Here is a 23403-nt window from a genome sequence, read left to right as displayed (position 1 = left end):
GAAAACTAGTATGTTAACACTACAATATCACTGTCCCCTATAAAATGAAGCAAACTATAATAACTGAAAAGGTATGTAAGCCTTTGAAAATCTCGATTGTTATATAAATTCAGAACTAAAATCAGTCATAAAGCTTTCCTTTTTCTCAATGAAAACCATCTGTCTAGATATCTTTCTTGCTTAACATTCAGGACCAGGTTTCCAATTGGTGCTTTTGGCCACAAAGAAAAAAACTTTTGAATCACTTCGTGAGAAGATTTATTGATATATCTACGAACAAGTAATGAAAAACCAAGGGAGTCATATTATGAGTTGGAGATGTTAGGTTGTTACCTAGACTCATGTATGAGCCAAGACCATTAGTCCTGTACACTTACCTCATCTAAGCAAAATTACATATTCCTATATTACACAAACATTTGGTGTTTCACAAATAATTTAGACTGCCAATGTTAAATCCAAAAAGATTAAATACGAGAGGCTATCCATGGTTGAGAGGAAGAATTGACAAAATGGTATAACAAAAAAAAGGGTAGAAAAATCTTATTTACTCAAACAATATCCAAATGGATATTCTTCAAGTATTTTAAAAATGAAATCTAAACAACAGTAAATTCTCATTCAACTCTTGAGAGCTAAGAAGCAAGAAATAGGAGAAAATGGAAAACGTTCACTGATTAAAACTATATTGAAGCACGAAATTGCTTGCCAGAAAAACCTAGGTTAATTTAAAAGAATAAACTAGAGAAGGAATTCCATCAATCATAACAATATAAAGCATTTCTTTAAGTTGTAAGATTACTGAGACTATAAGAAATGAATTGAAAAAGCAAATAATTCTCATGGCAGGAAACACAAATTTCAGTGTGTTGGGTTTTTTTTTTTTTTTACTTTGTTTTGGGGATTTTGTTTTTTGGGTTTTTTCCCTCCACATTTTATCATAAAACTAGGACAGGGAAAGTTACAAGATACCATTTCTTTCCTCACCATTCAGATCTAAGATATTAGTAGAATTTCCTCCCTATAAAGAGCAAGTTGACTACATCATTCTTATCACAAATACTTCAAAAGGCAAATAACATTTAAAGAAACACCATCAGACTTGCTACAACATATTCAAAACTCACTGACAGTTTTTGTCCTTTTACATCTACATAAAATGTCTTTTAAATACCCTTTCTAATTTAAAAATTAGAAAAAATCCACACAAAAACTCCAGAATAAAAATACTAGGGTAAAAATTTCAACACATTTTACCAATTAAAAAACCTAGGCACCAGAGATGACTTTATCTAACACTATAAATTCAAGTCAAGTGTGAACTCTCCACAGAACACAAAGTTTCCTTGATAATCAGTTTAGTACCCCTAACACTTGACCCTACTTTTTTTAAAATTTATTTTTATTGTAAACAAATGGGATACATGTTGTTTCTGTAAAGGCATACCATTTGTGTAATCATACATTTACAAAGGGTAATGGTGTTTGATTCATTCTGTTATTTTTTCCTTCCCCCTACCCCTCCCACCCCTTTTCCCTCTATACAGTCCTTCCTTCTTCCATTCTTGCCACCCTCCCTAACCCTAACACTAACCCCTCCCACCCCCCATTCTTACACCATTCATGTCACCAATTAAAAGACCATTTCAGAATTTTTAATTTCCATAGGAAAAAAACTGAACTATAGATAGAAAGCTAGATAAAAAAATGCTTAATTTCAAGTTCAAGATCACTGGGCTATTTGTATTGGTTTGCTAATGTCAGTTTGACTAGAAAATATTATTTATGAGCTCTGCCTCCCTTGGATTTAATAATTTATGGCCTGCAGGCTCATGGGGCTCCATCTTGTGGCTTAAAGGGCTCATAATAAATCTGAACTCTTTTTTTTTTTTTTTTTTTTAAATAGCAGAATGCCATCTTCATCTAATACACTGGAGTCGAAAATTAACACCATTGTTTTTCCTTGCCCTCACCGTTAACACTTTCAATTTAAATTACTGAACTCTTTGATAAGTAGGAAATCAAGGAAATGTAAGTAACCTACCATGGTTTTCTATAATATTTTAGCTTCTTTTTTCGATCCTTTCCTCTCTTTCTTGTCGTCTTTACTAGACACTGTTTTGTGTGACAGTACCTCCTCATAAGCCTGAGTCCTCTGACAGCTCAGCATCAAATATGGCAAAAAGATGTTTTAAAGACCTGTTCTCTGGAATACACCTGCAAGAAAAGAGAAAAGCAACTTTTCAAAAATTTTTTACACTTAGCTTCAAATCTGTGTGTGAAACCACAAACATGCTATTTTATAGGTTTAAACTTCACAGAAGAAAATTACCTTATTTCAAACAAAAACCTAACATCCTTTGGAGGAAAATCACCTCATTTCAAACAAAACCTAACATCCTTTGAAGGTCTGGATCCAAGAACCTAAGTGATTTGGCCAGAAAAATAGCCCTCCTGTGGCAATTGGCTGATTTGTACTATGTGAGATAAACAGATTTGCAGATACAGACTTAGTAAAGAAACACCATCTGAAAGAACAATACTGCTACTGATGGCTGTTATAATTAACCATCAGATTACCAATTAAAAGTTGGTAGTAGTCAGACCTGTGTGAAATTTTCCTAGACCAAGGCAACTGAAGAAATAGCAATACCATTAACTGTCATGATTCTTTTCTGCTTGACAAAGCCATTAGACAAACAGTATATGCTGACGCAATGTTTCTCCTTTAATTATTTTTAGACTTCAAATTCAGAATGTATTACTAGCTGTTTCCCTGACTTCAAAGAGACCCAAAACCCCTTAGCCTAAACCCTCCCCTATGCCAAACACCTGAATACTCCCTAGATCCTGATTCATGACCCCTGGAAGACCCTCGCCAGAATCCCACAGCATGTTTCTTCCCAGAGTCCTAATTATCATTCTTCTACACACTTTAGTTCTAGCTTTATGTGACTTTGTTTTATTCCAGACAGAGTAAACTAAGCTCTTCTGAGTATTCATAAAATGTATACATAAGTCCAACAATATAAACAATCAAACAAGAGCTAACATCAAAACAGAGCAGATGCTTTAACAGTGCAGATATCAGAAGTAACTTACATACCACATATTATAAAAATTCACAAAGGAAATAGCTTCCTTTTCATCTAAATATTTTTCCTTTTAAACTTCCTTTTAAGTAATGAAACCCTCTTAAAAAACTATTGTTGGTAACAGTTTCTGAAAATCATAGCTGCTGTCTTAAAGAAATTGCTTTTTGGGACTACAAAAGTTATAGGTATGACATTTAATTCTCAATACTTCACATGAAAACACAGGCCCACAACTGTAGTCAAATGACACTTAACTGTGAGCTACACAAATAACTGTGAGCTATTCATATCCCATAACCAACTTCCCTAATTCTGGTTTACAAAATCTACCTGAAATAAAGTTTGCGTCGAAGGAAGGAAGGGAAGGAGGGAGGGAGGCAACTGAACAGTTTCTAATAAATGGACTTAAATTATTACATGTATCATATTAAGGAGGGAATGCACAAGCAATAAATTCATGGGGTCCTTCTATACAACAAAGTTAAACAAATTAAAACATGATCCCATGGTAAGAAATATTTCAAAAACACTCTCGTCACTAAAATTACACCTTCCATATAAAGTTTATACTACACAACTTTGGCAACTTCAGCATTTCCCATTCCCAAACCTGTTTCATTCTAAGGGATTCAACCATTCAAAAGTTAACTATAAAAACAGTAGCCAAAAAAAGATTGTTTTGTGCAGGTAAGGACTGAACAAAGTCCACAAATTTTATTCTTTAAAAAAGATGAGGACAATAAACCAAACATGCTAAGTAAGTACATTAAAAGAAGAAAAAGCAAGAACAATGCTAAGAAAGAGCTTATGCAATGGAGAAATCACAATCGCCAACATTTGGCAGTCATTTAGCATAAAGAATAAACTATCCTAAGCACATACATCAAGAACCTCTAGGAGCTTCATAGTATGAAAGCATAGTACAATAATTCATGATAAAGGCACAGTATCTCAGAATCACATCCTGTTGGTGGCTGTAAAATGAACTTAGAAATCACCTAATCCAATACCCCTCTCAGTTTACAACTGAAATAGAATCAAATGTTAAGGTCAGCCAGCTAACCAGGGACAAGAAATAGGCTACCTAAATTGTAGCCCAATGCTTTTTCCCTACTTCATCAGTCTGATTGAAAATATTGCCAAATTACATTTGGTACACTTGAAACAGGGAGAAACTGCATAGCGTTTTTTGTTGTTGTTGTTGTTTTCTGACCTTGAAATTAAAACACCAAAACAACTTTGTGCCAGGTACAGTGACCCACACCTGTAATCCCAGTGGCTTAAGAGGCTGAGGCAGGAGGATCGCAAGTTACAGGTCAGCCTCGGCAACATCGCAAGATCCTACACAACTTAGCAAGACCTTGTCTCAAAATAAAAAACAAAAAGGACTGGGGATATAGCTCAGTGGTGAAGTACCCTGGGTTCAATCCCCAGTGCCCAAAACAACTTGGTTGTTTAATAGCCATGTGACTTTAGAAAGCTGTGTGACTTTTAAAAAGTCACTTCTTCCCCTTAATCTATATAATGAGAAATTATGCCACTAATCAATAGGTAATATTTGTGGATCTCAGTCATTGTATAAGGTCCTGTTCTAAGAACTTTTCATACATTAACTCATTAAATCCTCACAACAATCTCAATTACTATCTCCATTCAACACTTAAAAGAAGTTAAAGCAAGAAGAGATAATACAACCTAATTAAAAATCACAAGGACAGTAAACAGCAAAGTCAAGATTCAAGTCTAGATGATCTCTTTTAATACTATTTTGGCTCTAAAGACACCTACACTCATGTTAAGGGACAAACTTTGGTTATTTCAAAAAAATCAACCTATGGGAATTACTAGGGCTGTTATAGAACATATACTTTGGAGTCAGGCAGTCATGAAATCAAGAACCAGCTCTGCTACTTCACTGTTCTACACCTGAGTTTTCCCATCTGTGCATGGGATAAGTCAAACTAAATGACATAGGTTACAAAAAATACCTAACATCTATGAAACTGTATATACACTTACTAAATGATTTCAGAAAAAAATGACACTTCGAATTTCCTGATGTCAAATAAAAACATTTTTATATATGAGCTATAAGTACATTTCTCCGAAAAACTAAGCTTAAAAAGAATTAGTTGTGCTCTACTTAGTTTAAAAAAAAGAAAAGAAAAAAAGCTTTATGCACCAGGTGGAAATGTATATATAAAGGCAAATGTGGGCATGTGAATCACTTTTTTTATTGAGCATGTTTGTCAAGTAATAGACACTTTTTTATAGCAGTTGTAGGTTTATAGAAAAGTAAGTGGAAAGTGGAGAAAATTCCCATACGCCCTTGCTTCTCACAACAATTTCCCTTATTAATTAACATTCACAGTGTACATTAAGGCTCCCCCCACACCCACCTTTTTTTCTCCTTCTTTTAGTACAGGAGATTGAACTCAGGGGCACTCAACCACTGAGACACATCCCTATTTTATATTTTATTCAGAGACAGGGTCTCACTGAGTTGCTTAGCACCTCACTTTTGCTGAGGATGGCTTTGAACTCACAATCCTCCTCCCTCAGCCTCCTGAGCCGCTGGGATTACAGGTGGTGCCACTGCGCCGGGTAAGGTTCACTTTTTGTGTTGTACTTTCTTTGAGGTTTGTTGTTCTGTTGATAGGTGGGAATGAACCAGGCACACTTTACACCTGAGCTACAACCCCAGTCCTTTTTATTTTTTGAGACAGGGTCTCACTAAATTGCTGAGGCTGGCCTCAAACTTGCAATCCTCCTGCCTCAGCCTCTGGAGTTGCTAGGATTACAGGCATGTATGCCTGGCCATTCTATGACTTTTGACAAATGACAAGCATCATTTCACTGCCCTGACAATCCCTTGTCCTCATCACCTGTCTGACCCTCCTCCCAACCTTTAAACCCCAGGCATCCAATGACCTTTTATAGTTTACACTTCTACATTTTCAATAATGACCTATAGTTGGAATCTTCTTTCATTTAAGCAATACGCATTTAAGGTTCCTCCATGTCTTTCTGTGGCTTGATAACTCATTTTTTTTTTATTGCTGAATAACATCCCATTATATAGATTTACCAGTTTATTCATCTATTTAAGGAATTCACCTATTTAAAAAAGTGATTCCAGGGGCTGGGGCTGTAGCTCAGTGGCAGAGCGCTTGCCTAGCACATGTGAGGCACTGGATTCAATACTTTGTACCACATAAAAATAAATTTTAATTTTTAAAAATTGATTCCAATTTTTGAAAATTATAAAGTTGCTATAAACATTTGTGCACAGAGGTTTTCGTATGGATATACGTTTTCAGCTCTTGGGTACACAGCAAGGAGTGTGACTGCTGCATCACATGTAAGTATGTTTAGTTTTGTAAGAAACGGCTAAACTATCTTAAGTAGCTATACCATTCTGCATTTTTCAGCAGTTTACTTATAAGAATTCTTGTTTTTCCATACCCTTGCCAGTAATTAGTGTTGTCAGCATTCTGAATCGTGGCCATTGTAACAGGTATGCAGTGCTGTCTTACTGCTCTTTCAATTTCAAATACCCTAATGACATGATATTAAGTCTCCTGTCATATGCTTATTTGCCATCTGTGTATCTTCTTTGGGGTCTATTCATATCTTCTGTTGTTTTTAATTGGGTTGTTTTCATATTGTTTAAGTCTTGATATAGCTTCACATATTTTGGTATTAATCTTTAATCAGATACATGCTTTGCAAAGATTTTTCTCCTCATCTGTAACCTGTCTTGTCATTATCTTAACGGTGTCTTTCACAGAGCATACATTTTTTTCATTTTAATGAATTCACATTTATCAATTTTTTTGTCATGGTTGTACTTTCTGGTGGTATATTACTTTTTTTAAGTGACCTCTAAGGACAAAAAGCTTTAGATGTCAGGCTACTCAGGCTGCAAAACAAGGTTTTCTAATGAATGAATATTAGACCCTAACCCTAGGAGCAAATATCAAAACTAAAGAACAACTATACAGTCTTGTATTCAAACTATAAAACGTAGTCTAACATTTTGGAATTATTCTGAAATGTAGTAAGGAGAGAATATGAAAAGTATTTTCTTTAAAAACTCCAAATAATGTCTTGCAAACAGTATGACATGGAATTCAGTAACTTTCCTCTGATAACACTAACTGAAGAGAAAACTTTAAATTTTGTTAATACTCTTACAGGCTACCTCTCCAAAACAATCTATGTAAAAATAAAAGAACCAGGTCTATGTCTCTACTATAATAAAATCACCATGCATCTACTATATTAACTATGGGTGAAATAAAATTAGAAAAACATAACTCACCAGTATTCCAAGAAAATCACTTTAAGATAAATTATGCAAGTTTAAAAAGTAAATACATATCTACTCATTGATTATTCTGTACTTGATATTATGCTTGGTAGTACAAAAGATACAAAACTGAACAATGAATCAAAATAAATAATAAGAAAACAAAAATGAATCAACAGGAACACTGTAAGGAAAGTAAGAGCAAATACATATAAATTTAAGTCTCCCAAATCTCATCAAATAAGCTAAACTTTCTCTACATAGTGGCAGGAAGTTTCTATGCCAAGGAATATGAAAAGAATACTGAATTTCAGTATTTTTCTCTGAAAGTTTCAATTTTTATATAAAAAGAACATGAGATAAGGTTTCATCCAAAAACTTATAAATTATATATCAAAAGCTAATATAAATGGTTTGGGGTTGTGGTTCAGTGGCAGAGCACCTGCCTGGCATGTGTGAGGCACTGGATCTAATCCTCAGCACCACATAAAAATAAATTAATTAATTAAAGGTATTGTGTCCATCTACAACTAAAAGAATTTTTTTAAAGTCAATATAAAAATACTTCTCCAGTCCAAAAATCCAGCTACCATCCTTACCCAATAAAAGTTACAAAGAAGCAAAAGTTAGCTCCTATCATATAGTTTTCGAAGCCTGGCCATAAAGCAATTTCTGAATTAACAGTATGAATGAGATGACACAACAGCTGCAGTCTTAAAACACTGTACAAGCTAGCTAAATTGAACCAAAATGGTTTCTGAAAATTTACTGTCAGTGAGCAAAATGGACATCAAATAACCAAGCAAAGAGGGGTAACAGGAAAAAAATCTCTGAAGTAAACAGTCACTAGCCTTTCCCAATCCCTGGCACACCTTACCTAAAGTGACACAACATTCAGCCAGTTAGATGACTCACTTGATGAGACAATCAACAACTTGATGCATTTCAGCAAGTTTTTACTGAACATCTGTAATATTCCAGGCACTATCCTGAGTACTCAGGATATATAAATGAGCAAAAGAAACAAAATTCTTGCCCTTGTGGTTTAAGTCCAGAAGGAGGATAACAACTAAAAAACAATAAATGTAAAAAAATAAATTAATGTTAGGTGTGAATGCCTGGAAAAGAGAGTGAGTAAGCAAGCAGGCAGCAGCATAAGCACACACAAAGTAATACATGAAACACCATGGTCAGTCAGGTCACAATGAGATGGTGGCATCTAAGTAAAGATGTGATGAGGTAAGTTAGCCACGAAGATACCTATGGAAAGAACATTCTGGCAGGGAAGAGCTAATACAGCAACCCTGAGAAAGAGTGGGCCCAGTTAGGTGGAAGAATGATAAAAAGTCCCAGGTGTCTGAAGAAAGTGAGCTGGAAGACAAAGGTAGGGGTAAGGGCTAAATTGTTTGAGCTTCGTCAACTTCTTCTTTAAGGCAGTATCAGACCCATACCAAAACCAGATAAGAACACATCAAGAAAAGAAAACTACAGACCAATATCCCTGATGAACTTAAAATTAAAAATTCTTACAAAATATTAGCAACTCATGTTCAACAGTATATTAAGAAAACTGAACATAATAACCAAGTTGGTTATTTTGCAAGGATGCAAGGATGGTTTAACACATGCAAACCAACAAATGAAATTCATCACCTAAGTAGAATTAAGGACAAAATCACTTAATCATCTCATTAGATGCAAGAAGATCTTCAACAAAATTCTGTACCCATTCACAATGAAAACAATGAAGAAACTAGGTATAAAAGGAAGCCACCTGAACATCATGAAGGCTATATATGAAAAATCCAAAGTTAAATTCAAAAGTAAATGGGAAAAATTGAAAGCATTTCCTTTAAAATCTGGAACTAGATAAGGATGCCCCCTCTTACCATGCCTGTTTAATATAGTACTAGAAATTCTAGCCAGAAGAATTAGGCAAAAAAGGAAATAAAAGGGATAAAAATAAGAAAAAAAATCAAATTATCACTGTTTGCAATATAATCCTATACTTAGAAGATCCAAATCACTCCATCAAAGACTGCTAGAGCTAGTAAACAAATTTGGCAAAGTAGCAGGTTACAAAATCAACATACAGAAAACAATTGCTTTCCTATATACCAACAATGATTTTGCTGAGAAAGAAATCAGGAAAACAATTCCATTCACAATAACCTCAAATAAATGAATAACCAACCTACCAATCTAGGAATAAATCTACCCAAGGAGGAAACAGACCTCTCCAATGAAAATTATAGAATGCTGAAGAAAAAAAATGAAAAAGACCTCAAAAGATAGAAAAACCTCCCATATTTGTGGAGAGGTGGAATTAATGTTATTAAAACGGCTACAGTACCAAAAGCGATATGCAGATTTAATGCAATCCCCCATCAAAATACCAATAACATTTTCACAGAACTAGAAAGAGCAGTTCAAAAATTCATTTGGAAGAATGAAAAAGACCCAGAATAAACAAAACAATTCTAAGCCAAACAAGCAATGCTTCAGGGCATCACAATACCTGACTTCATATTATACAACAGAGCTATAGTAACAAAAACTGCATAGTACTGGCATAAAAAAGACACATATATCAATGAAAGACACAGGACACATCCACACATATACAGTCATCTGATCCTTGATAAAGGTGTCAAATCATACACTGGAGAAGAGACAGTCTTCTCAACAAATGGGGTTGGGAAAACTGGTTATCCGTATACAGAAGAATGAGACAAGACTGTTCTCTCTCACCTTGCACAAAAATCAAATCAAATGGATCAAAAACCTAGGAATTAAACCAGAAACACTCAACTCCTAGAAGAAAACACAGGTTACAGGCACTGACTTTTTTTTTTTTTGTACCAGGGATTGAACCCAGGGTCACTTAAGCTATACTCCAGCCCTTTTTTATTTTTTCATTTTAAGAAGGGTCTTGCGCTTAGGACCTCACTATAAATTGTTGAGACGGGCTTTGAACTTGTGATCCTCCTGCCTCCAACCTCCCAAGCAGCTGGGATTACAGGCATGCACCACCACACTCAGCTAATGACTTTCTTAATAGAAACCCTAAAGCTCAGGAAATAATGCAAATGTTAATAAAAAAGGGTAGGCATCAAATTAAAAAGTTTCTGCACAGCAAAGGAAAACAATTAGGAATGGGAAGAGAAAACCTACAGGATAGGAGAAAATCTTTGCTAGATATTCTTAAAGACGATTAATATCTAGAATATATAAAGAACACAAAAAAACTCTACACCAAAAAAATAAATAAATAAAAAATAAATGGGCAAGTGAATTATGTCAACATTTCTCAAAATAAATACAAATAACCAACAAACATATGAAAAAATGTTCAACATTATTCACTAGGGAAATGCAAACCAAAACTACACTGAGATTTCATCTCACACCAGTCAGAATGGCAGTCATCAAGAATACAAACAACAAATCGGGCATGGTGGTGCACACCTGTAATCCTAGTGGCTCAGGAGGCTGAGGCGGGATGATCATGAGTTCAAAGTCAGTCTCAGCAACTTAGTGAGCCCCAGGCAACTCAGTAAGACCCTGTCTCTAAATAAAAAATATTGAGAAAGGGTTGGGGATGTGGTTCAGTGATTAAGTACCCCTGAGTTCAATCCCTGGTACCAAAAAAAAGAAAAAAAAAACAGAAAAGAAAAGAAACAATAAAAGCTGGAGAGGATGTGGAGAAAAAGGAACTCTTTTACATTGCTAGTGGGATTGTAAATTAGTACAAACACTATGGAAGTTCCTAAAAAGGCTAGGCATGGAATCACCATATGACCAGGGATTGAACCCAGGGTCACTTAAGCCACACCCCTAGCCCCTTTTTATTTTGAGATGGGGTCTTGCCAAGTTGCTATACCACTCCTCAGTATTTATCCTAAGTCATTATACTAAACTGATAAATGTATACCCATGTTTATAGCAGCACAATTCACAAAAGCCAGACTATGGAAATAGTCAAAGTGTCCATCAACGTATGAATGGATAAAGAAAATATGAAAGAACTTTGGATTGTGTAGAGGGGAGTAAGGGGAGGGTGGAGAGGTGGGATGGGAAAGATGGTAGAATGAGACAGACATTTCTACTCTATATACATGTATGATTACATGATCAGTGTCCGCACCATGTACAGCCAGAATGAAAAGTTATGTTCCATTTGTGTAAAATGTGTCAAAATGTATTGTCATGCATAACTAACTAGAACAAATTAAAAATAAACTTAGAAAATATTGTATATATACACAATGGAGTTTTATTCAGCCTTGAAGAAGAGTGAGTTTATGTCATACGCAGGAAAATGGATGGCACTAAAGCAAAATAAGCCGAACTCAGGTCGAGGCTCATGTTTTTGCTCCTATGTGGAAGCTATAGAGGAAAAAGGAAAAGAAAGGTGGGAGGTCAGGGACCTCATGAAAACCAAAGGGGGATAGATCAGTGTGAGGAAAGGGACCCAGGGTTGGAGAGGCAGGAGGAATAGGGTGTGATATTGGCCAAATAATGTTGTTATATTGTGTGCATATATGAATATGTTAATAACAAATCCCAACATTATGTATAACTAAAACGCACCAATTTTTTAAAATGTGGAAAAATAAAAATGCGAAAACCTTCTTTGACCTCTCTGCTTCACTACAGCTACAAGTCAAATTCTCTGCTCCCCTTTGTTTGGGTTTATATTTTTTTACTTCATTTCCCCTCTCTTCATTCTCTCTTAAATCCACTCCAATCAGGTTCTCTCCCCAAAAGCTCCTGTCAAGGTCCCATAAGATTTCCAAGGTACTTGATACAATGAACAATTCTTGATCTTCCTCTTAGTTGACCTCCCAGCAAAAGGTTACACATCTGACTGTTCCCTACTTGAAACATTTTACTTCCCTTCATTTCCATCCAAAACATCATTCTCTTTATTCACTTCATACTTCTTAAATTACTCCACTGTCTCCTTTTCTTATTATCTTCACAACCTCTAAGTACTGGCTTGCCTCAGGACTCAGTTCCCAGACTTCATCTCTTCATTCACTATCTAACACTACCCTCTCCTGGCAATCTCATTCACACCCGAGGCTTTAAATACTATTTGTATGTACACTGAGGACTCCCAAATTTGAATCAACCTGAGTTTCAAACTCAAATACGTAAGAAACATATAAACCTGGATGTCTGATAATCATCTCAAACTTAGTGTCTCCTTAAATTAATCAACTCCTGGTGCTCGCTCTCGCACATTCTCTCTCTTCTTTCTATACACAAACTATTCCTCCCAGGAGATACTACTTCAATGCTCCAGTTGCTCATGGTAAAAATATGGGAGTCATCCTTGACCCTTGTTTTCTTTTCATATCCCATATGATCTGATCCCTTAAAAAAGCTTTTACCTTCTAACTCTGCCTATTCCTACCCTCCACTAGTCCCACCCTGCTCTGAGCCACCGACATCTCTAAACTAGAAGTTATCCTGCTTCTCCACCTAGAGTATATTCTCAGCAATAGCATCCAAGGTGTTCCTTTTAAAATTTTAACTTGGGTTATGTCATTCTCCTGCTCAGTTTCCCATCTCTCAAGTAAATACTTCATAACAATAAAGGCTAAAAAGCCCCAAGAATCTGTTTCCCACTAACTTCTTGACCTCATCTTTTGCCTCCTCATTCACTGTGCTCCATCCACTCTGGTATCCCTGGGCCTGTACTTGCTAGTTTCCCCCCAATATCCACATAACACCTCCCTCACTTTTTCAGGTGTATGCTCAAATGTAACCCTAACTCTAACCCTATCCCTGATCACCACACATAAAATAGCAGCCCTTCCCACAGCACTTCCTTCCAAAGTACACCTGGTTTTATTTCTCTCCAAAGAATTTACCATTGGTATATGATATCTTTACTTCATATACTGCTTTGTACACCTGTAACGGTGCCTAGCACAAAGGAGAAACGTCAATAAATTTCTCGAAATATTTTCTCATAGGACACTGAATTCAATGACCAAAACAGCCCTAAAAAATAGTGAAAATAGAACAGATGGTTTAAGTTTCTTTTACAATATGAAAGCACATATAAAGATATTAAATGATTTGTCTACAATCACACACAGTGAGGTATTGGCAGAGCCACCCTGAATCGGATCTCCAACATCTTTTCCAATTCACATCACTGTCTCCAAAAAGCAAGTATATATTTAATTTTGCACAGTAATCTTTTTAAAGCCCAACTTGACATCTACTCCTTTAAAACATGATCAAACATTTAAGAGCACTGCAGCACACTTAACACTAAAGGATAAACACCACCTTGGTAAACAGGCTTCAAACAGTGTCACTGGTTCTCAAAGACCTTCTGTTGCAGAACAGAACAAGGCAAAGAAACCTTATCTGAAGACAGAATGAACACAAATATCTCACAATTAAGCAGGTTTACAAAATGACCTCACCTCAGGAGCCATAATTTTGTTATAACCATTCAGAAATGTTTAAAATTACCAATTTTAAAACAAACAGAAGTCATTTTGTTTTTATCTTGGCAAAGTAAGTAGGTTTTACCTAAAAAAAGGAACACATAGATTCACCAAGTATTATGTCAATACGGGAAATTTTTCTTTTTTTTTTTTGGGGGGGGGGTGCTGGGGATCTACCGACTAAGCTATCTCCCCAGCCCCGGGAAATTTTTCTTATAAAAAAGTGCTAAAAATTAAATATATTAAATGCTTCAGTAATATAATAATTTAATTTCCAGATTCTTGCCAATATTTATTCTCTTTCTGGCACAGTCTACCACAATTGGAAACTAAGTAGTTTAGTCAGAAAAGACCAGTAGCTTTTCAAAACAGTTCAATATCTTTGGCTCAAGTGTTGATACTATAATTCAACCCATTCACAAACTCCTTTTAGAACAGATCCTGACAAAAATCACAGATTAGCATTACTGATATTTATGAAAAGCCAGTGGGAAAAAAAACTTAGATGTTAGACTTACAAAACTAACGGAGATAATGGACAAAAGAAAAACACAAGAAAGGTCATACAATATAATTAGTGTAAGAGCAATGGATTTAGGATCAGAAGAATTGTGTTGTAGTTCCAGCTATCAATGAATGACTCAATTTTTAACAAACTTCAACCTCTCTGTGCCTCAATTCCTTTATTTTTAAAATAAATGGGTTAAACTATACAATTACTTTTTAGTTACTTTTGGTTAGACATGATTCCATGATAAATGAAAAATTTCTAAACACATTTCATATGAAACTGATTACACTTATTCTGTAAATTTTTTTTAAATGTAATATTTTAAATATAGGTAACCAAAAATAATTAGTTGGGGAAATCTGAACATGGAATATTTGGTTAACATTTTAGAATTACTTTCAAAATGTGATGATGGTACTGTGTGTGTTTCTTTGAGTGAGAGGGGTTCATAAAAGTGATCTACAATAAAATAAGATTTTTCACGTATTTTCTCTAGACACAATATGTCTGCTTTAGATAATCCATTATGCCTAACTGCATTAAACCAAAGCAGGTGAAACTGTAAAACTAACTTGGAAAGCAATTTAGTAATAACTAATAAATTCAAAGATGTGGATATTTGCAACAATACTATTTCTGGCTACAACATCTAGAGAAACTCCAACTCAACACACAAACCCAATAAGATTGACAACACCAATGTTCACTGTAGCACTGTTTATAATCACAAAATACTAGAAACCTAAATGTCGATCAACAAGAAAAGGATGACCATAAGCCGAGTAGCTTTTGAATGACTGGGACCCATTTTTCATGTCTAACCTCAAATACAATGCTGAGTGGAAAAACTAGTTGCAAAATAGTATGTACAAAGTGATGCCTTTTATATAAACTTGAAAATCCACAAAATGTCACATATAATTTACAGAGAGAAATATACACACCTTTTTAGTATAAAAACAGTAAATGTAATGGCAAAAAAAAAATCAGGAGGGTAGTTATCTCTGGGCAAAGAACAAGATCAGGGAGGAATATATATGTAGTACATATTTCTTGGGAGGGGGCAATCTGAAGAAAGTTTGGCAGAACATTAGAATGCAGAAAAGCTATATGTGACTTATCATATATTATCAGTATTTATCATATCCCATATGCTTTAAACAATTTATAATTTAAAAAGACTTAAAATTATGTCCAAACACAAAATATTCAAAAACAAAAGGAAACTTGGTCCTCTTTAGCAGGAAACTACTTTAGCTTTGACCTTAACCTTTAGGGATTAGTAAAATAACTAATGTAAACTAAATATTGACATTGGGTAAAAGAAGGAAGTCCCCCCCCCATCAAATAAGATTATGAGGTTTTTTGTATTTTTTAAAGTGGAATAAGACATAAAAGATATAGTTTTGAGTTATCTAGAGAAGAAATAACTAAAGACATTAAAAGTATCAAAGGGTTCAGGTTAAACTCACAGTTACTGTAATGAAGGTCCTAAAGCACACAGGTAATGCTTCCCAGAACCTTTTTACTTTTTTTTAAAGGCATTAGGTCTAGTAATGCTTTTTTTAAAATTTTTTTTGTAGTTGTAGATGGACAGAATGCCATTATTTTGCTTGCTTTTATGTAATACTAAGGATCAAACCCAGTGCCTCACACATGGTAGACGAGTGCTCTGACACTAAGCTACATGTAGCCCCAGCCCTAGTAATGTTTTTCTTAAGGCAGATCTACAGAAAGCCCAAGATGTTTCCCAAGTTCCTTTACCCTGACAGCACTCAACCTCCAAGTTCTAATTCCGCTGAAGATTGTCAGGAATTGGCTGTAAGCTTGGGTTCAGAGTAGGCCTTAGACTGGAGCAGAAGTTGGCAAACTTTTTCCTGAAAGTGTCAAAGGGTAAATATTGTTGCTTTGTGGGTCATACCATATTTGTGGCAAACTACTGAACTTTATCACCGAAGTGTAAAATAGCCAGAGACAATATATAAATGAACAGGTGTATGTTTTAATAAAACTTTATTGCAGTAATTTGCCGATCCCAGCTTTACTACATGATCTTTCTTGTTTCTTACCAGATGGTTGTGGTATTGATTAGGTCTCTTAATTGTGGCTGGGACAGAGTGCCAATATCCCCCAACCATATACCATTACTGTCTTGTTTCACTGCGAATGCTGCAGCAGTCACCTGAGAAACCTTCCACAGTCTTTCCCCAAAATGGAGAACACCAACCCTCTGCCAAGGGACCTACATACAAACATTTGGGAGCCTCTCCTATACAGCTTCCTTTTCTCTGACCTGAAATTTTAGCCCAAACTCAATTCTGTGCCTCCTCAGCACACTTAGATTACTGTCTGTGCTATCTGTTGCCCAAAGGTCAAAAGGGTTATTTCATATATTTTGTCTAGTTTCTTGGTTGTTTGGGGCAGGAAGGGCTAGTCTAGAACCAGTTACTCCATCATACCCAGATATGAACATATTAATTAATACTTTAGTGTCTACTACCAAGACCTCAGCTGGGGCACAGTAAAGAATGAAACTATATTATAATCCAAAAAGTATTAGAGTGAGAATAACTAGCTATTCATTCCTTCATCCATCTGTCCATCCACACATACACCCAGACTACCAGTCAACAAACACTAAGTGCCTACAGGTACCAGGAAAATGCTAACATTTATGCCTGTGAGTCTCAATATTAGTTTAAAGTAGGACTATAACCTGCCCTGCAAACCACTTAGGTTTTAAATATAAGAAAATGCACAAGAAAGCTCTTGCTAAAGCACCACACAAATAAAAGGTATCCTCATAATGGCAATAAATCATACCCTTTAATAAAGCACAAGTTCTTCTGTGTAATTCTTTCAAAAACAGAAATAAAATGCACAGGATGATGATATAAAAAAGCATAGCAGGGCACAAGCACTGTGACAGGGGTCTCCGGATTTCAAATCTGCAGAGTGCATATACAGAAGTGACAGGTTGTATGTGGATGTACCACATAAACACTGTTGATAAGGTGAATGCCTAGCACGATACCATTTAATAGAAACAATTTTTTAAAATTTAAATTTAGGGTATAGAAAAATTTATTTTAAAATGTCTTATAGAATGCTTCAATAGAAATTTCTTAAAAGTTTAGCTAGAGAATACTTTTTTTTTTAAGTATGATTCCTTTTGCATATGTGTTTGCTTTTAATTTTTTTTCACTTTCTTTTTTTTATTTTTTTTTTTATTGTAAACAAATGGGATACATGTTGTTTCTCTGTTTGTACATGGAGTAAAGGCATACCATTTGTGTAATCATAAATTTACATAGGGTGATGTTGGTTGACTCATTCTGTTATTTTTTTTCCCTCCCCCCCTACCTCTCCCACCCCTCTTTTCCCTCTATACAGTCTTTCCTTCCTCCATTCTTGCCCCCCTCCCTAACTCTAACCCTAAAACTAACCCCTCCCACGCCCCATTATGTGTCATCATCCACTTATCAGTGAGATCATTCGTCCTTTAGTTTTTTGAGATTGGCTTATCTCACTTAGCATGATATTCTCCAATTTCATCCATTTGCCTGCAAATGCCATAATTTTATCATTCTTTATGGCTGAGTAATATTCCATTGTATATATATACCACAGTTTCTTTATCCATTCATCAACTGAAGAGCATCTAGGTTGGTTCCACACTCTGGCTATTATGAATTGAGCAGCTAAAAATATGGAACGCTTCACGAATTTGCATGTCATCCTTGCACAGGGGCCATGCTAATCTTCTCTGTATCGTTCAATTTTAGTATATGTGCTGCCGAAGCGAGCATGAGAAATACTTTCTAAAATAAATAACATGAATACATGTTACATCTTTTAAAATTTTGTCTGATAGATCACAAAGTCATACTCATTTTCTCACCAATAGACACTACAAAAAGGAAGAAAAAAAGGAAGGAAAGTAGGAACACAGAGAAAAGTTAAATCATTCAAGAAACATACAGGCTGATGAAAATTTAGCAATGCTAGTAGGCTAGTGAACCCTACTCCGGTACTTGAGTTCAAAACATAGATATGTATCCAGCTTTTAATAAATTATTTCAATCTAGGTGTTGGGGATTATAGTTTTTACACACACACACACACACACACTATATATATATATATATATATATATATATATATATATATATATATATTCTAAAATGGTTCCCATTCTGCTTTTTCTTCCTTTTCTGCTGTTCTACACTGCGATCTTAAAACTTTTAAAAATAAATGACATCTGTAGTGCTAACCAATATTGACAATATGAAAAAAAGCCAATTATTTCTTCAAGACACAAAAAGTGTAACTATAAAATAAATCTGAGTACATTAAAATCAAGAACTTCTGTTCATCATAAAACATCCTAGGGGTCTGGAAATGTAGCTCAGTGATAGAGAGCTTGCCTACCATGTGCAAGTCCCTGGGTTGGACCCCAGCATCATTTAAAAAAAAAAAAAAAAAAGGAAAGATTTTTTAGAATATATACATCCAACAAAAGGTAAGCATCAAGAATATATAAAGAAGTCTTTAAAATCAGGAACAAAAGCACAAACAACCCAGGAGTCTGAGTGGTGGGAAATAGGGATGAACAACCATTTCACAGTCAAAAAACATAAAACCAATAAAAATAAAAGAAAAATTCATATAGAAGTGATCAAATAAATGCAATAAAAGTGAAACAGCATTTTACATCTATTTGAGCTCCAAGAAATTCAGAAGTCTAACAAGCAAGAGGTACAAATAATAGAGATTCCAGGGTTTTTTATGCATTGCAGTTGGGGAAAATGTTTGGTCTCATTTCCACAAACTGAATAATACCTCACTTTTTAACCCAGGGGTTTTACTCCTAGTTTTACATCAAGAGAGATGTCACAGCAAAACTGCTCACAATAGGAAAAAAAAAAAGGAAAAAAATATGCAAAAATGCCCATGACACAGAATAAATGAATTTTAAAATATATATTTACTTATATATATATGTTATATATATAAATATAAAGGGGTATTATTCAGAAAAATCAATGAATTACAATGACGTACAACAGTAAGAATAAATCTTGGCCAGGCACTGTGGCATAAGCCTGTAATCCCAGCGACCTGGGAGGCCAAGGCAGGAAGACTGCAAGTTCAAGGCCAGCCTCAGCAACTTAGCAAGGCCCCAAGCAACTTAGCAAAACCCTGTCTCAAAATAAAAAGTAAAAAGGGCTGAGAATGTGGCTCAGTGGTTAAGCACTCCTGGGTTCAACCTCTGGTACTGGGGGAAAAAGAAGAATAAATCTTAGCAATTATGATATTAAGTAAAATGCTAAATCCCAAATGATTATTTATAATCATTTTATTTCATAAATATAAAAACAAAATAAATGTCTTTTTTCTAATAGATACAAATGTGATAAGGTTATACAAAAACTGAAGGCAAGGTGGGCACAGTGGCACATGCCTATAATCCCAGCAGCTCAGGAGGCTGAGACAGGAGGATTGAGAATTCAAAGCCAGCCTCAACAACTTAGCAAGGCCCTCAGTAACTCAGTGAGACCCTGTCTCTAAATAAGTTACAAAAAGGAGTAGGAATGTGGCTCAGTGGTTGAGGGCCCTTGGATTCAATACTCAGTACCAAAAAAAAAAGAAGGCAAGGAAACGATGTACACAGAATTGAGACTGTGAATTCTATGGGGAAAAGCACAGGACAGAATGGTTGAGAGAATCTATAAAGTCAGATGTAGGATATTAAGCACCAACCATTTTCCCCAGTGGTGAATAAGCAGGTGCTTAAGCTTTAAGAATTAAAAAAAATAACAGGCTATATGTGGGCCATTGAGATTATGTCAAAAATAAGGATTACTGCCAATTCATTAACCAATTTTATACACTTTACATCCAATTTTTTTTAAGTTGCTTAAATTTTTACTGAATTGAGTTTCTGTCCTCTTGATTAAGGTGTATATATAGATTTATTTATAATATATATATATATATATATATATTTTTTTTTTTTTAATTTAAGTCAAATCTACCTGATTGTAAACTGTTGTTGGGCTACAGATACAGCCTATAAGAACACTTGCCTATAAAGTGTGAGGCCTTGAGTTCCATCCCCAGTACCACATGTAAGCATGAAGTTGTTATATTATTTTCCCAATATATATAACAATGTTGAATTGCTGATACATATAATATCTTAAGTTATTATATCCGAGAATAATTCACAGACTGATGATTTGACTTGTGATCTATCCAATAATGTTCATGAAACTGCAATTTAATAAGTCCTCTTGGCTTGCTACATCCTGGAAAGCAAAAACTTCCATAACTTCTAAGTTTGTTGATTACAAGACAGCTTGTTTCTCAACTAACCCCTAAAATACAAACACCAACATAAAAGAGTCTTCTTACTTATGAATGATACTTCGAAGTCAAATTAGTATTCTTTCCAACCTTTTGCTCAGAGAAAGAACAGGTAAAATGCAAAAAAATCTACCCTAATAAGAAAACAAAAATTAGTGTAGGGTTTCCATAACAACTCAACCACTTGATAAATAAATATGCATATATTTAAAACCTCAGAAGAAAATAAGATTGTATAAAAAGAGAGAGAGAAAATTTGTTCTAAAGAGTTTCAAATGCTGCATTTTATCATTTTCCAATTAAAATAGCAGTTACAGAACCTAATATTCACCTAACTCTAACAGAAGTTCATGACGGAAGCAGTGTATATAAATAATCGATAAGTACTCAAGAACAATGATTTTCATATGTAAAAAGGGTCTCCCTGTCTGACTTTCTAATGTGAAACTAACTTCAAACTTCTAAAATGATGTACTTATTAGCAACAAGGCTTTAAACTGTCTAATCATCAGGTGACAGAGAGAGAAACACAGGGAAAGAACAAACAATGCTAGCAAATGATACGAAATGAATTCAGTCATTTAAGTGTTGTGATTCACTTGTCAAACACTCACAGGTCTCCAGGGCTTTCCTTAGACCCTTTACCTCACTATCAAAGATAACAACCCCCAAATAAGCATTCTAAGAACATTAAAGGTATGCTAAAAATAGGAACATTTCCTTCCTGCATTATCACTAGGCATGCAACAAAGCCACTAGTGAATAAATTGAGTATTAAATAAACATTCCCATATAGCATTATACAAACTAATTCTGATAAAGCATTATGCAAAATAAGTTCAGCATCACAAACAATCCTATGTAGTTCAAAGTCTTAACATTTGGCAGACGGAAAAGACTGACTTAAAAATTAAACAATTCTTAGAAGATTATGCAACTAATAAATGATGGAGATTAAATGCAAATTCAGGTCTCCAGACTATAATTGTATTCACAGACAACTAAAAGGAAAAATAGAATATAAGTCAGAGATACAGGGCTACAGTGCTGGGAATGGCTTTTCTTCTCCTGGTTCTATGAATTCTGCTTTCTGAAAAATAATAACTCCAGCACGATATGCTCCCCAAGGCTACTGTGAAACAACTAACATTCATGGAAGTAATCTAAAAAGTACTATGTCTAAAAGAGGAAGATTATCCTTTCAACCTTCCAATTTTCTGAACTCAAGGAACAGCAATACAATACACCATGAGCTTGTGACTGGCACTTTCTCAGTCTGTAATAAATTCTGCAATTTAAGAATAATACTGACTAAATATCAATTATTCAGAGGCTATAACTAATAAATGGAAAAGTACAACCACCAGGTTCATTTATCAAAACTTGATATTTATTATTAAGACAGAAAACCAGAACAGGCTAAATTCCCTCAACCTGAAAGGCCTCCCCAATAATCCCTTAACAGTAATAATGACAAAGCATTCAGCTACACATTTTACATGCATTACTTCATTTAATCCACAAAAACCCTCTGTGGAAGCTACAGTTATATCACTTGTACAGACGAAGTGCAATGGTAATTTCAAGGAATGAAATAACTTATCCGAGATCAAGCAGCTACTCAGTGGCAGAGGCAGAATTAGAACCAGACCACCTGTCTGCAGAGATGGTAGGGTTCCTTCATGACTCATAATGCCATAAAGTTTCTGCCGAAAAGCCCACCCACCTCTTAAGTTAGCTCAATGCCAGCTCTCCAGAAAGCCTTCCCTCATCACATCCCAAGCATAAAACTAATTCTTCCTCTTCTGTGCTCTCAAAGCATTTTTTAAGTTCCTTTCTGGCAACACCTGTATCTACTTACAGTCAAATGAACAAACAAAAACAAAAATCTGTAACATTAATCTGGATTATATACACACATACACAGATATAGAATACATATACCAACATACATATACAGATATGTGTGTGAGTTATGTTTTTAAGTATATTTTGTATATATAAAATCCTGGGGAGGGGTTCTCTTTTTTTCTTTTGGTACTGAGGACTGAACCCAGGTATGCTTTGTCACTGAGCTATACCTTCAGGCCTTTTAACTTTTTGACACAGGGTCTTGCTAAATTGCAGAAATTGGCCTCGAACTTGTGGTCCTTCTGTCGCAGCTTCCCAAGTAGCTGAGATTACAGACGTGCACCACTGCACCCAGTAAAATCCTGTCTAATTTTTAAATACAAAATTTTAGATTCATATGCTTACTCTGCATTATAGTTTCTGGTATCCACATTTTTTAGCCCCCATTCCTTACCACTCTCATTAATAATCAGAGAATCTGGTCTGAATAGTTATTAACACCATTCCTGGGTTAGTAGTCTTGAACAAACATAAATTCTCTGAATCTCAGGTTCTTCATCTCTGAATTCTTGCTGTTTTATATTTTATTTTGATTTTTTGGAATTGTAGATGGATAGAATGCCTTTACTTTATGTTATGTGGTGCTAAGGATCAAACCCAGTCCCTCACACATAATAGGCAAACACTCTGCCACTGAGCCACAACCCCTGCCCCATACTTCATAGTTATTGTAAAACTGGACAAGAATGACTTTAAGGAGCTCAGCGGAGGGATTAGTTTGCCCAAAATCAT

The 23403-nt window shown here is 35.0% G+C and overlaps 1 protein-coding gene and 1 non-coding gene across 5 annotated transcripts in view; both read right to left on the bottom strand.

Annotated features, from left to right (window-relative positions):
- Strbp (spermatid perinuclear RNA binding protein) overlaps positions 1 to 23403 on the bottom strand; it is a 151430-nt gene that overhangs the window by 78135 nt on the left and 49892 nt on the right. For all 4 annotated transcript variants that reach the window (XR_007105055.1, XR_007105056.1, XM_047525845.1 and 1 more), the window contains exon 2: positions 2045 to 2217. Coding sequence is in view for 2 of the 4 variants with exons in the window: in XM_047525845.1 (XP_047381801.1) it covers positions 2045 to 2047 (3 nt within the window). In the remaining 2 variants the exon portion in view is untranslated. The remainder of the gene's footprint in view (positions 1 to 2044; positions 2218 to 23403) is intronic.
- On the bottom strand, positions 18095 to 18200 carry LOC124965076 (U6 spliceosomal RNA). Its single transcript, XR_007105085.1, has one exon. It is a non-coding gene; the product is annotated as a U6 spliceosomal RNA (small nuclear RNA).

The sequence above is a fragment of the Sciurus carolinensis genome, chromosome 14, assembly GCF_902686445.1.
Source record: "Sciurus carolinensis chromosome 14, mSciCar1.2, whole genome shotgun sequence".
NCBI classification, from domain to species: Eukaryota; Metazoa; Chordata; class Mammalia; order Rodentia; family Sciuridae; genus Sciurus; species Sciurus carolinensis.
The sequence above is the reverse complement of the archived record's forward strand: the minus strand, read 5'-3'. Positions and strand labels throughout refer to the sequence as shown.